The sequence below is a fragment of the Haliotis rubra genome, unplaced genomic scaffold (assembly GCF_003918875.1).
Source record: "Haliotis rubra isolate DU_JTF1 unplaced genomic scaffold, ASM391887v1 Scf589, whole genome shotgun sequence".
Classification (NCBI taxonomy): domain Eukaryota; kingdom Metazoa; phylum Mollusca; class Gastropoda; order Lepetellida; family Haliotidae; genus Haliotis; species Haliotis rubra.
Window position 1 is genome coordinate 587,841 of NW_025767289.1, and position 13,767 is coordinate 601,607.

Below are 13,767 nucleotides of genomic sequence, written 5' to 3' on the forward strand. Positions count from 1 at the left end.
GTCTACACTAATGCAAGTAGGGGGCTAAATGCTAACAGAACATATGTAACCTGGTGATGTCTACACTAATGCAAGTAGGTAGCTACATGCTAACAGAACATATGTAACCTGGTGATGTCTACACTAATGCAAGTAGGGAGCTAAATGCTAACAGAACATGTGTAACCTGGTGATGTCTACACTAATGCAAGTAGGGAGCTAAATGCTAACAGAACATATGTAACCTGGGTGATGTCTACACTAATGCAAGTAGGGGGCTAAATGCTAACAGAACATATGTAGCCTGGTGATGTCTACACTAATGCAAGTAGGGGGCTAAATGCTAACAGGACATATGTAACCTGGTGATGTCTACACTAATGCAAGTAGGTAGCTATATGCAAACAGAACATATGTAACCTGGTGATGTCTACACTAATGCAAGTAGGGGGCTAAATGCTTACAGAACATATGTAACCTGGTGATGTCTACACTAATGCAAGTAGGGAGCTAAATGCTAACAGAACATGTGTAACCTGGTGATGTCTACACTAATGCAAGTAGGGAGCTAAATGCTAACAGAACATATGTAACCTGGGTGATGTCTACACTAATGCAAGTAGGGGGCTAAATGCTAACAGAACATATGTAGCCTGGTGATGTCTACACTAATGCAAGTAGGGGGCTAAATGCTAATAGAACATATGTAACCTGGTGATGTCTACACTAATGCAAGTAGGGGGCTAAATGCTAACAGAACATATGTAACCTGGTGATGTCTACACTAATGCAAGTAGGGGGCTAAATGCTAACAAAACATATGTAACCTGGTGATGTCTACACTAATGCAAGTAGAGGGCTAAATGGAAACAGAACATATGTAACCTGGTGATGTCTACACTAATGCAAGAAGGGGGCTAAATGCTAACAGAACATATGTAACCTGGTGATGTCTACACTAATGCAAGTAGGGGGCTAAATGTTAACAGAACATATGTAACCTGGTGATGTCTACACTAATGCAAGTAGGGAGCTAAATGCTAACAGAACATATGTAACCTGGTGATGTCTACACTAATGCAAGTAGGTTGCTAAATGCTAACAAAACATATGTAACCTGGTGATGTCTACACTAATGCAAGTAGGGGGCTAAATGCAAACAGAACATATGTAACCTGGTGATGTCTACACTAATGCAAGAAGGGGGCTAAATGCTAACAGAACATATGTAACCTGGTGATGTCTACACTAATGCAAGTAGGGGGCTAAATGCTTACAGAACATATGTAACCTGGTGATGTCTACACTAATGCAAGTAGGGAGCTAAATGCTAACAGAACATATGTAACCTGGTGATGTCTACACTAATGTAAGTAGGGGGCTAAATGCAAACAGAACATATGTAACCTGGTGATGTCTTCACTAATGCAAGTAGGGAGCTAAATGCAAACAGAACATATATTCAACACTACCTTTGAGTGATGTCTACGTCAATGCAAGTGGCAGGTAAATGTAATGAAAACCTAAGTGAAAATGTCAAAGTTTATGATGAAAGACAGGTACATAGATGTATACTACGACATTCAATACGGAAATTGATGACGTGTTTCGCTGTCGATGGGATGTACATTTACAATATACATTTACAAATGTACATACCTGATTCTTTGGTAAAATATTTTCTTAAAAACAGCATTAATATTAAAAAGTGTTTTTATTCTGCCTTGTCACAAACATTGTGCATGTGTTTCCAAAACACCACAGATATCGTACCAAATTACAACATTACTAGCAAAATATTTATGGTCTTTTTGGGAACAGTCCCAAAACACCAGGTGTGTACAGGTGTGTATTTATTAATCAGAACATTATGTTAAAAGCTCATGATGAGAGCCAACACTAGGTTAGAGCCACATCATGTAAAGATTATAAAATGTGTTGCTAATAGAGTTATGCTCCTTTTAATTGCATTACCTTCAAAACCATTAGAGAGTAACAAGTGCAGGATCACTTTTGAATCAGGAGTTATGGCAATCAAGATCAACGAAAGCTTTATCTTTGCTTTACGTTGGTTATCCGGTTTGATCAGTTTACAGCCAGGATAGTTCAATTGTTCAGTTTGCTGAGTGTAGGCGAGATACTAAAGGAATCTGCCTCTGCAAACCCTTGCGTGTCTTCATAGGTGTGTCTTCATGTGACTCTCGTCCACATACCTGTACCGTTTATCAGACACACTTCCATTCTCTCTCACTACGCTCCACGTGTACTTCTGTCGACCGCGGTTGAATCTAGCAACGCGTGGGTCCTCAAACCCATCGTCATCGGCAGCACCGCCCATCATGTCGTTTGGTACTGTAACATCACTTCCATGGCCATCTATGTTGAGGGGCAGATCGATGTTGGATCTTCTCAGAACTTCATTACGAAAAACTGACGGCGGTACTAAAACAGGTTTGTTGATATTATTCACACGATCTGGACTATTGTCTGTTTCCGGTGTGTCGCGGAAGTAGACAGGTGAAGTCTGTCCTCGTTTCGAATTCAACTCACTAACCCTATCCAAATATGTCATTGGGCGTGGCGAATACCTCCCCAGTGGAGGGGCGTGAGCTGGTGCTGTGTTAGGCTGCAGTTGTTCAGTTTCACGACTCTCAGGCAATACAGGCTGTACAGGCGTGGTGATACGCCCAGGGAAGTCACGCCTATTTTTGACGTTTCTAGTGTCAGCTTGATAATCATGTAATTCAAAGTCAGCAATATTCGGCATGGAAGCATATTGGGAGGACATTACTTTAGGTACCGAGGCCGAAGCAGTAGCCCTTGGCAACCCATACAAAAAGTACAACGTGTCTCCCATTGGGTATTTAGGTGATGGAGGCATGCCGTATGTGTGTCGAATATGGTATGTCTGTTCCCTTTGCATGTCAGGGTTTTCTATGTAACGATGAGTAAGGCTTTGTGTATCCATAAAGGAGTTGTATGCCTGCCGCTCAGTGTTCGGACTTGCTCCATCCATGCCGTGTATCAGTTCCTGGTTGACAGACATCCGCCACAATGCCCATTTATGTAGTCGGTCCTGTCCCGACTGGGGATGGCGCAACTCGTCCGGTGACGTCATTACATTACCCAGGGACTGATAAACCTGTCAAATGAGAAAAGTGATTTACATGAGGTCAGCAGGAAATCAAACCCTCACACACTCACTCACACCCACCACAACTCACACTGGCGCCCAAACTCTCACTCGCACTTGCACGCCGGCACACACGCACGCCCACAGACACACATACACAGACACTCACTCACATACTCACACTAACATAGCAAGAAAGAAAATGCGCGCACGCGCATGCACGCACGCACGCGCGCACACACACACACACACACACAAATAAACCAGATGTCGAGGAAGTTATGTTGCCAAATGAAGAAGTATATTGTCGCGAGGGCTGTATATTTTGAATGCAGTGAAGGCTGTATATTTTGAGTACATGAATACAGTGAAGGCTGTATATTTTGTATACATGAATACAGTGAAGGCTGTATATTTTGTATACATGAATACAGTAAAGGCTGTATATTTTGTATACATTAATACAGTGAAAGGCTGTATATTTTACAAACGAATTTCGTCAAGGCGGGAAATTTTCAGAACCTAATTTATAATTTGTCATAGATGTAGATAGGTGATCTTTGCCAGAGCAGCAGTCATTTCAGACAGTTGTGATGTCATGTCTCGGTGCTATAAATAGCTACGGTGTGCACATGTAATTAATAAACAGCTTTTGCGACAAGTGAGCTACACGATTCTTCAGTTTAAGAGTGTAACTTCTCCATGCATTTCTTACTCAGACGCCGATAATTTTTTACTTTTCATATACGTCATGGTTGTGGTAAAATAATGACGTCAACAATTACAGATTTCGTATGGTTTACCTAAAGTACGCAAAGAGGCATGCTTGGAAATGGTACTGATGGTTATATTGAAACAGAACACCCTGATGATCTGACACGTAGGCCGATTGCGGGAAAGTGTTGATACACGTCAATTGAGCACATTTGATTGATATAGTGCTTCAAACCTTTCATATAAAAGATCACAGTTCTAACAGAGATACGAGGGATTTCATTAACTATTCACCTCAACAAATCAAGCACAAAACCAAACTTGATACTTTTGACAGCAAAAGATTGTATTCCAATATTCCACCTGACTCACTGATTGAAACAGCATTATTCTGGTACGTATACACATAGTTCCCACAAGGAATTCATCAGAGAGTGTTAAATTCTTTTGAATAACAATACGGGGGAATATTATTGACACATAAAGGGAATTCCCGTATTACCCGAGGGAGAAGCATACAACGTATTTATCTTACCGCCACGTTAAATGTACAAAATATCATTTTATTTCATCTTGAAGATCGCTACCCACTTTATTACATGTAAACAAAATGGGGGGTCTGCCTCTCGACTGGATTTTTGAAATCAGTGACACATATTCTGACAAGATTAAAACTGCTATGAAAATGGTTAGTTATGTTTAAGTTGAGTGTGCAAACGATTCAATGTATACAATAGTTTAAATAAATCAGTGAAAGTCGGTAAAATAAATGTGTACAAAGTGAACTCAACAACAGCTGATCGAACGGTTTTCGAACTCCGGGTACTGCATGCGTCATATTATGACGTCATACCATTGTTAGCTATACAGCTTCTCAGCGGAGAGTTTGGCGGTTACCGTGGCAGCGGGTAAATTTTTTTTCCAGTTGTCACCCTCCTGGGACCAATGAAATTAAAGTATTTTACACGAAGGTAAGATAAAATGGCATCCACTTACGTGACGTTAGTTTGGGGATACTTAGAACGAACTCTGAAAACCAAAGTGAGAGAACAGTTGGGATCTGTCGGGTAATACAATAGTAACGTGGCGACATTTCCTTTACGATAACTTTATGCTGTGGCCCGTAAATTAACCCATAACATTAACCCATAACAACTACTTTGAACAAACATCTGGACTTTACCATGGTCTCCCGTCACTCTGAAATTCCTTTTTGGGACCCAAGGGTATAAATATGTAGACACAATCTAGCTAGAAACAGGTATATGCTGTAAACCTATAGATACTAAGTAATATGTACATTTTCCATCCCAAGTCACCCGAGTCACACAAAAAGAAACAGTCCCTATATTTTAGCAAGGCGTGCCTTCATGATGGTGTCAAATATATATGTCTACAAGGTACGCGCGACTTGCGGATTTAAATCTTATCTACAATCCCGTGGAAGGCCGATTCTACTTTGGGAGATGGAAGAAATATAGATTGAAGAAAGACACCCTTCAAAGTGCGAAAGCAGTGTGATAAGCAAACCAAATAACGCTATCAATATAGCCTATGTATCTCCATAATCCCCAACTTTTCCATAACATTAGACAACATGCTCCAATTTTAAATGCTGATGTTAAAATGAATCTAATTATTTGTATACAATTCGTGTTGTGTCATTATTTCGTGTATTCCTTTTTCGTATTAGTATGTATGTATGTTTGTGTGCGTGCGTGCGTGCATGCGTGCGTGCATGCGTGCGTGCGTGCGTGCCTATGCATATGTGTGTGTGCATTTACTTTCTTGCTACATGTTGTACGTACTTTTAGGTTTTTTCATAGACCTAGATACGTTTCCACAACATATCATGCCAGCAGGACTATAACTTCTTAAATGTGGCGTAATGACGACGGTGATATGATAAATAGCATACCTCGCATTTCTAGTTGGCTGGTTGCCCATGTTTCGTGTTTATTATTGACAAAAAACTTACTGATCTGTATTTTACAATCTATATAATGCCGACTGTAAAACACATCATTGAATTCGATTTTCTATACAACTTGAAACCTGACACACTTTGGCGCTGGTGACAAATCGTCATGGCGTCACGTGACGGATGTAACATAGTACCCGGAAGTTGCAGTAGTCATGTTTGTGTCTCTGGGTTGCCACAGCGTTGTCGAACACGGAGGAGCTAATTGGAAGGTTTGTCATCACGGAAGAAGTATCCTGTTTCAGTCAATATATAACTGCGTCGTAACCTGTTTTCAAGTGAATCTGTGTCGCTCACTATCTGCGTAAATGCTATATGTGGCTATTCACCACACGGTTACCTGATACCTTGCTATTGTGACCAGGGGGCGCCTGCACCGACCTGGCTGGTTGTTATATGTACAGTCACTGAAGAAGGCCACATATCTATCAGTGTATGTTTCACATCTGTTGGTACATTGGTATGCACATCTAGTAGTCATCTACAGGTAAATTTGTATGTAGCTATATAACACATACCTATAGGTTCATGTTTGACTTGTGTGCATATATCACAAACAACTATAGGTGTATGTATTAGTTTGTTAAGATAATTGCCTCTGTTCCCCCAGCACTGAATGGGTACCCGGTGGGATATGTCACATGATTGCTTTGGTTATCCGGGGTCATAATGTGTTAGCACTTGAGCATGCACAAGCGCTTTGAAAGAGGAGCTTTATAAAAAGCCATTATTATTATTATTATTATCTTAACTGTGTCAGCCACTAGTGAAGGAGGTTATACTGTATCACTGACACTATGTACGTAAATATACCTATCAATGGACATTTGACAGAACATCCAACACATCACTACTTAATTCTACACGACGCGGGCCCTCCAGCCGCCTCTCCAGCACGATGTCACTACGTACGTGTAATGACTTCAGGTTTCCGAACACATAAACCTCTCATTTTGACGACAGATCTGAGCGCTGAACTGCGGCAGTCTGGTTGTTGCCTCACTGTGGTGACATTAGTCATCCAGTCTCGGGGAGGCATGTCCGCCGTGGGACTGACAAAGCTGAATATGCTTGTCTAACGCTTTCGCGGTCATTTAACAAACAGTAGCGGGGACAAATCGGCCATTGGTTCGAGACGGATAAAACATTTTACTGCTATCCCTCGACAAGCCACATATTTGGTGACAAATGAATTCACTACTGTGCTTGCCTGTTGAATACGTGGAATAGGGTCAGGCGATTCAATATCATGTTGGTGTCAAAGCTAGTACTGTATACCACACATATATTGCATTATGTGGAAGGCAAACAGAACAGCAAAGCTTATAGAAAAGGTCAACTCATTTCAAAATTGCAGCAGAGGTCATTGTAATACCATATTGCTCCAGTGAAGCCCATCGTTACATCTCAATATTACAGTTGAGGCATTTATGACTGCATGATGTTATAGCAGATATCATTGTAACATCATAATATTTATTGTAGAGGACATCACATATGACAACCATCACGATATTATGGTAGAATTTAAACAACCACTGAAAACACTTAGTATGTGACCTACAAAGGAAATGACAGTAGCATGTGGTTTGTGATTACATGGCATTCTGTCGTTTCAACAGTTTGAGTGTATTACTTCACATCAGTGATAAAACCTGATTCCTACCTGTGACGTGTTTCATTCCCAGCTTGAGGTATCACGGAGACACGCGCCAAGCGCTGACTCGTGCTTGTACATTTCCCTGAGTGAGAGACAATGAGTCCCGCGAGGCGCATGTTCATATACATGACAGATGTTGCCCCACATCATCGATTGTATGTCGGCAACTAGGCTTTGCTTTAACACCAGGTACAGGCCTTACTACTCAGGTAATGCCCACACGGCAGATTATGTATGATTGCTTGCAAACAACCCACAAGTTCAGTACAGCAATATACCTCGTCAAGTCAGTAATGTGTTTACATCAGATGTATATCTTGCCAGTAATGTGTATATCAGATGTATATCTTGTCCGCAATATGTGTACACCCGAGGTGTATCGAATCAAGAAATAATTTGTTGATACCACATAACATCGAATGAGAAATGTAATGAAGATGTTTGTGGCATGGTAACCTAAAACATAATATACATAGGTTGTAACGATCAAACATATCGACCTAAAACATAATATACATAGGTTGTAACGATCAAACATATCGACCTAAAACATAATATACATAGGTTGTAACGATCAAACATATCGACCTAAAATTGAAATGAACAATGATAATGACGGCATAAATTACTCCACTCAGGCACCTCAGACTCGACTCATTTAAATTAGCTAAGCTGCCCTCATCAAATGAAAGGTTACTCGTTCTTACCATGAACGGCGAGGAAGAAGGGCACTGAACAACCCGAAGTCTGGATTGATGTGGCTCTATAATGCCCACACGCTGTGGGCATGTGTTGACGTGGTTTGTGATATGTATAATCGACCCCTTCTACTTCCTCGTTGTTTCTTCATTGTGTTGATTACCCGAACCGAGCCTAGGCGTGTCTGTTACTTGAACACAGCATTAACGTTACCTGCCTGCAGTATAGCAGTAGGCCTAACGGTTGATTGTTATCGTTGAAATGGCACGTCACAAACAAGTGTAGTCTTTCATAGGCCGGCGTCTGGCGAAGGACCCGACTGACTACCCTGTTAGGGGCTGGAGCAGAGATATCAAAACAAGTGTGACAGCGCCAAATGACCGGAAGATAAGAGATAATTACTAAATCGTTCAAGTACCGAAAACAAAAAATGTCGAGAGAAAGAAACTTGCTACTGATTGTTTTGTTCATCATATGCGCTATCACCTGCCATTTTTTAGATTTAAGTGATTTCAATGATATCGAAAAGCCAATGAAGACTGGTCAGCAGCTACTTGACCGGCTCAAAAGTTTCTGATTGTATCCTAACTTGGCCTTCGATTAATGAAGGACTAACGAGAAGGAGGACGTATACTGCGCACCAACAGATCAGACAAGGGCAGTTGTATACTGCACCTCTACAGATCAGACAAAGACAGTTGTATACTGCGCCTCTACAGATCAGACAAAGACAGTTGTATACTGCGCCTCTACAGATCAGACAAAGACAGTTGTATACTGCGCCTCTACAGATCAGACAAAGACAGTTGTATACTGCGCCTCTACAGATCAGACAAAGACAGCTGTATACTGCGCCTCTACAGATCAGACAAAGACAGTTGTATACTGCGCCTCTACAGATCAGACAAAGGCTGCTGTATACTACACCTCTACAGATCAGACAAAGACAGTTGTATACTGCGCCTCTACAGATCAGATAAAGGCTGCTGTATACTACACCTCTACAGATCAGACAAAGACAGTTGTATACTGCGCCTCTACAGATCAGACAAAGGCTGCTGTATACTACACCTCTACCAATCAGAAAAAGACAGTTGTATACTGCGCCTCTACAGATCAGACAAAGACAGCTGTATACTGCCCCTCTACAGATCAGACAAAGACAGCTGTATACTGCGCCTCTACAGATCAGACAAAGACAGTTGTATACTGTGCCTCTACAGATCAGACAAAGACAGCTGTATACTGGGCCTCTACAGATCAGACGAAGGCAGTTATGTACAGCGCCTTTACAGATCAGACAAAGACAGTTGTATACTGCGCCTCTACAGATCAGACAAAGACAGTTGTATACTGGGCGTCTACAGATCAGACGAAGGCAGTTATGTACAGCGCCTTTACAGATCAGACAAAGACAGTTGTATACTGCGCCTCTACAGATCAGATAAAGACAGTTGTATACAGCGCCTCTACAGATCAGACAAAGACAGCTGTACACTGCGCCTCTACCGATCAGACAAAGACAGCTGTATACTACACCTCTACAGATCAGACAAAGACAGTTGTATACTGCGCCTCTACAGATCAGACAAAGACAGCTGTATACTACACCTCTACAGATCAGACAAAGACAGCTGTATACTACACTTCTACAGATCAGACAAAGACAGCTGTATACTGCGCCTCTACAGATCAGACAAAGGCTGCTGTATACTACACCTCTACAGATCAGACAAAGACAGTTGTATACAGCGCCTCTACAGATCAGACAAAGACAGCTGTATACTGCGCCTCTACAGATCAGACAAAGACAGATGTATACAGCGCCTCTACAGATCAGATAAAGACAGCTGTATACTGCACCTCTACCGATCAGACAAAGACCGCTGTATACTCCGCCTCTACAGATCAGACAAAGACAGCTGCATACTGCGCCTCTACAGATCAGACAAAGATAGCTGTATACTGCGCCTCTACAGATCAGACGAAGGCAGTTGTATACTGCGCCTCTACAGATCAGACAAAGACAGCTGTGTAGTGCGCACCTACAGATCAGACGAAGGCAGTTATGTACAGCGCCTCTACAGATCAGACAAAGACAGTTGTATACTGCGCCTCTACAGATCAGACAAAGACAGTTGTATACTGGGCCTCTACAGATCAGACAAAGACAGTTGTATACTGCGCCTCTACGCCTCTACAGATCAGACAAAGACAGCTGTATACTGCGCACCTACAGATCAGACAAAGACAGTTGTATATTGCGCCTCTACAGATCAGACAAAGACAGTTGTATACTGCGCCTCTACAGATCAGACAAAGACAGTTGTATACTGCGCCTCTACAGATCAGACAAAGACAGCTGTATACTGCACCTCTACAGATCAGACAAAGACAACTGTATACTGCGCCTCTACAGATCAGACAAAGACAGCTGTATACTGCGCACCTACAGATCAGACAAAGACAGTTGTATTCTCCTCCTCTACAGATCAGACAAAGACAGCTGTATACTGCGCCTCTACAGATCAGACAAAGACAGTTATATACAGTGCCTCTACAGATCAGACAAAGACAGCTGTATACTGCACCTCTACAGATCAGACAAAGACAGCTGTATACTGCGCCTCTACAGATCAGACAAAGACAGCTGTATACTGCGCCTCTACAGATCAGACAAAGACAGCTGTATACTGCGCCTCTACAGATCAGACAAAGACAGTTGTATACTGCACCTCTACAGATCAGACAAAGATAGTTGTATACTGCGCCTCTACAGATTAGACAAAGACTGTTGTATACTGCATTTCTACACATCAGGCAACAGTGACGATTCTTCTTCCGGTCTTTTCCCACACATAGCTGTTGTATGCTGTTATGTCGGGATTTCTTTTCTTTTTCTGAGCTTCGTTTTCTTTTTAAAGCAATGTCTTTGTTAGTTGCCTTGATATTGCCCGCGGCTCTGACGATATATTGTCGGTTTTTTCGTACGAAGGCTCTCCCACTATCTTCTCATCTTGAAGCTGGCCGCATTGTTATCATACTCAATATGCTTCCGTCGGGCATACATGTTCCCCGACGCACACCTCGGATAGGATTGTAAATTTCAGTTTAGTCCTTACACTTAATACGGCATTGTTTTCTTTCGACGGCACATTTGGATTGGACACACACTCTTCAAAAAAGGAAACGCACAAGCCATTATTAGAAGAGTTTATTGCGTTAGTTTTAGAGCTACTATTTCATGTAAAATCAATGGTAAAAAGGTGTAAATGTCTATAATCAAAGAGTTCGCCAACACAACAGTAGCCTTCATTGTTGTGTTTCTGTTTACGTGAGTCCAACAATGGCGTCAAAGTCAGTACTTTGTATGGCCACCACTGACAGCAAGTACTGCTCGGCACCGTCTCGGCTCAGGCTGGATACGTCGACGATGTCGCTCTTGTAGAATTCTTCTGGCGGCCCATGGCGATGTTTCGGAAGTTGTGGCGTGATGATTTCCTCTTTTCCAGGCAAAAACGAATGACAAAATTAAACGCAACGTTTGCCTTTTTATAGTGATCGATACCGCATGCTTTTCTGCTTACTTGCACGAGCATTTTGCTTTGCATGTTTTCTTGGTGATGTTTTGGCGAATCAAACGCTTCTAAAGCAAGGAAAAAACCTCAAATTGGCTCGTTTTGGCGCTAAACCTTTTTACTATGACACAAAGATGACGTCATGGAAAGAAATAGTATATTTGTATTGTTTTTGCCGCCGCCACACGAGTCCAATATTCTCAAAACCACCGATGCGTTTCATTTTTTGACACATACATTCTCGGATTAGAAAAACTCGTCGTGTGTTTGGGATACAACCCGTACTTGGTGGTGTGTGAGAGTTATATGATGCCCACTACATCCCGTACTTGGTGGTGTGTGAGAGTTATACGATGCCCACTACAACCCGTACTTGGTGGTGTGTGAGAGTTATACGATGCCCACTACAACCCGTACTTGGTGGTGTGTGAGAGTTATACGATGCCCACTACAACCCGTACTTGGTGGTGTGTGAGAGTTATACGATGCCCACTACAACCCGTACTTGGTGGTGTGTGAGAGTTATGCGATGCCCACTACAACCCGTACTTGGTAGTGTGTGAGAGTTATACGATGCCCACTTTGTTTTTGCAGACGAACATCTTTAAAAATACTTTCACATTTTGGCATGCCGATCAGGTGTTTGTGGTCGTCCGAGGTGCGTGTGGCCTCATAAGACAGAGCGCACATTTCCATCGTCTATCCCTGGCCGGATTGTGAGAATGTGTGGTCACACGTTGACAGGGTTGTTGATGGACTGCTCACGTGTTGACAGGGTTGTTGGTGGACTGCTCACATGGTGACAAGGTTGTTGGTGGACTGCTCACGTGTTGACAAGGTTGTTGGTGGACTGTTCACGTGTTGACAAGGTTGTTGGTGGACTGGTCACACGTTCACAGGGTTGTAAGACTGGTCACGCATTGACAAGATTGTTGAAAGACTGGTCACACGTTGACAGGGTTGTAAGACTGGTCACACGTTCACAGGTTTGTTGTAAGACTGGTCACACAATCACAGGGTTGTTGTAAGACTGGTCTTATGATGACAGGGTTGTTGTAAGACTGGTCATATGATGACAGGGCTGTAAGACTGGTCACACGTTGACAGGGTTGTAAGACTGGTACCACGTTCACAGGGTTGTTGTAAGACTGGTCATTTGATGACACGGTTAGTGTAAGACTGGTCACACGTTGACAGGGTTGTAAGACTGGTCATATGATGACAGGGTTGTAAGACTGGTCACACGATGACAGAGTTGTAACACTGGTCACACGTTCACAGGGTTGTAAGACTGGTCATATGATGACAGGGTTGTAAGACTGGTCATATGATGACAGGGTTGTAAGACTGGTCACACGTTCACAGGGTTGTAAGACTGGTTACACGATGACAGGGTTGTAAGACTGGTCACACGATGACAGGGTTGTAAGACTGGTCACACGATGACAGGGTTGTAAGACTGGTCATATGATGACACGGTTAGTGTAAGACTGGTCACACGTTGACAGGGTTGTAAGACTGGTCATATGATGACACGGTTAGTGTAAGACTGGTCACACGATGACAGGGTTGTAAGACTGGTCACACGATGACAGGGTTGTAAGACTGGCCACACGATGACAGGGTTGTAAGACTGGTCACACGATGACAGGGTTGTAAGACTGGTCACACGTTCACAGGGTTGTAAGACTGGTCACACGTTCACAGGGTTGTAAGACTGGTCACACGATGACAGGGTTGTAAGACTAGTCATATGATGACAGGGTTGTTGTAAGACTGGTCACACGTTCACAGGGTTGTAAGACTGGTCACACGTTCACAGGGTTGTAAGACTGGTCACACGATGAAAGGGTTGTAAGACTGGTCATATGATGACAGGGTAGTAAGACTGGTCACACGATGACAGGGTTGTAAGACTGGTCACGCGTTGGCAGGGGTACAAGGACAGCAAGACGTATAAACATGATGTATTATGTATATGATCTGTGGTGTTGTAGGACCGCTCACGCAAGACGTATGAACA

At 42.5% G+C, this 13,767-nt stretch overlaps 1 protein-coding gene across 2 annotated transcripts; it reads right to left on the minus strand.

Annotated features, from left to right (window-relative positions):
- Positions 1 to 1,509: 1,509 nt before the first annotated feature.
- Positions 1,510 to 8,459, minus strand: LOC124254969. Of its 2 annotated transcripts, none has more exons than XM_046688813.1 (2): positions 8,175 to 8,459; positions 1,510 to 3,121 (listed from the first exon to the last, which is right to left on the minus strand). In XM_046688813.1, the coding sequence occupies exons 1-2, from the start codon at positions 8,175 to 8,177 to the stop codon at positions 2,156 to 2,158; spliced, it is 969 nt and encodes a 322-aa protein (XP_046544769.1). In that variant the 5' UTR covers positions 8,178 to 8,459; the 3' UTR covers positions 1,510 to 2,155. The 2 variants fall into 2 exon arrangements, with proteins under 2 accessions (XP_046544769.1, XP_046544770.1); XM_046688814.1 differs by lacking the exon at positions 8,175 to 8,459 and adding an exon at positions 7,474 to 7,705.
- Between the last annotated feature and the right edge of the window lie 5,308 nt (positions 8,460 to 13,767).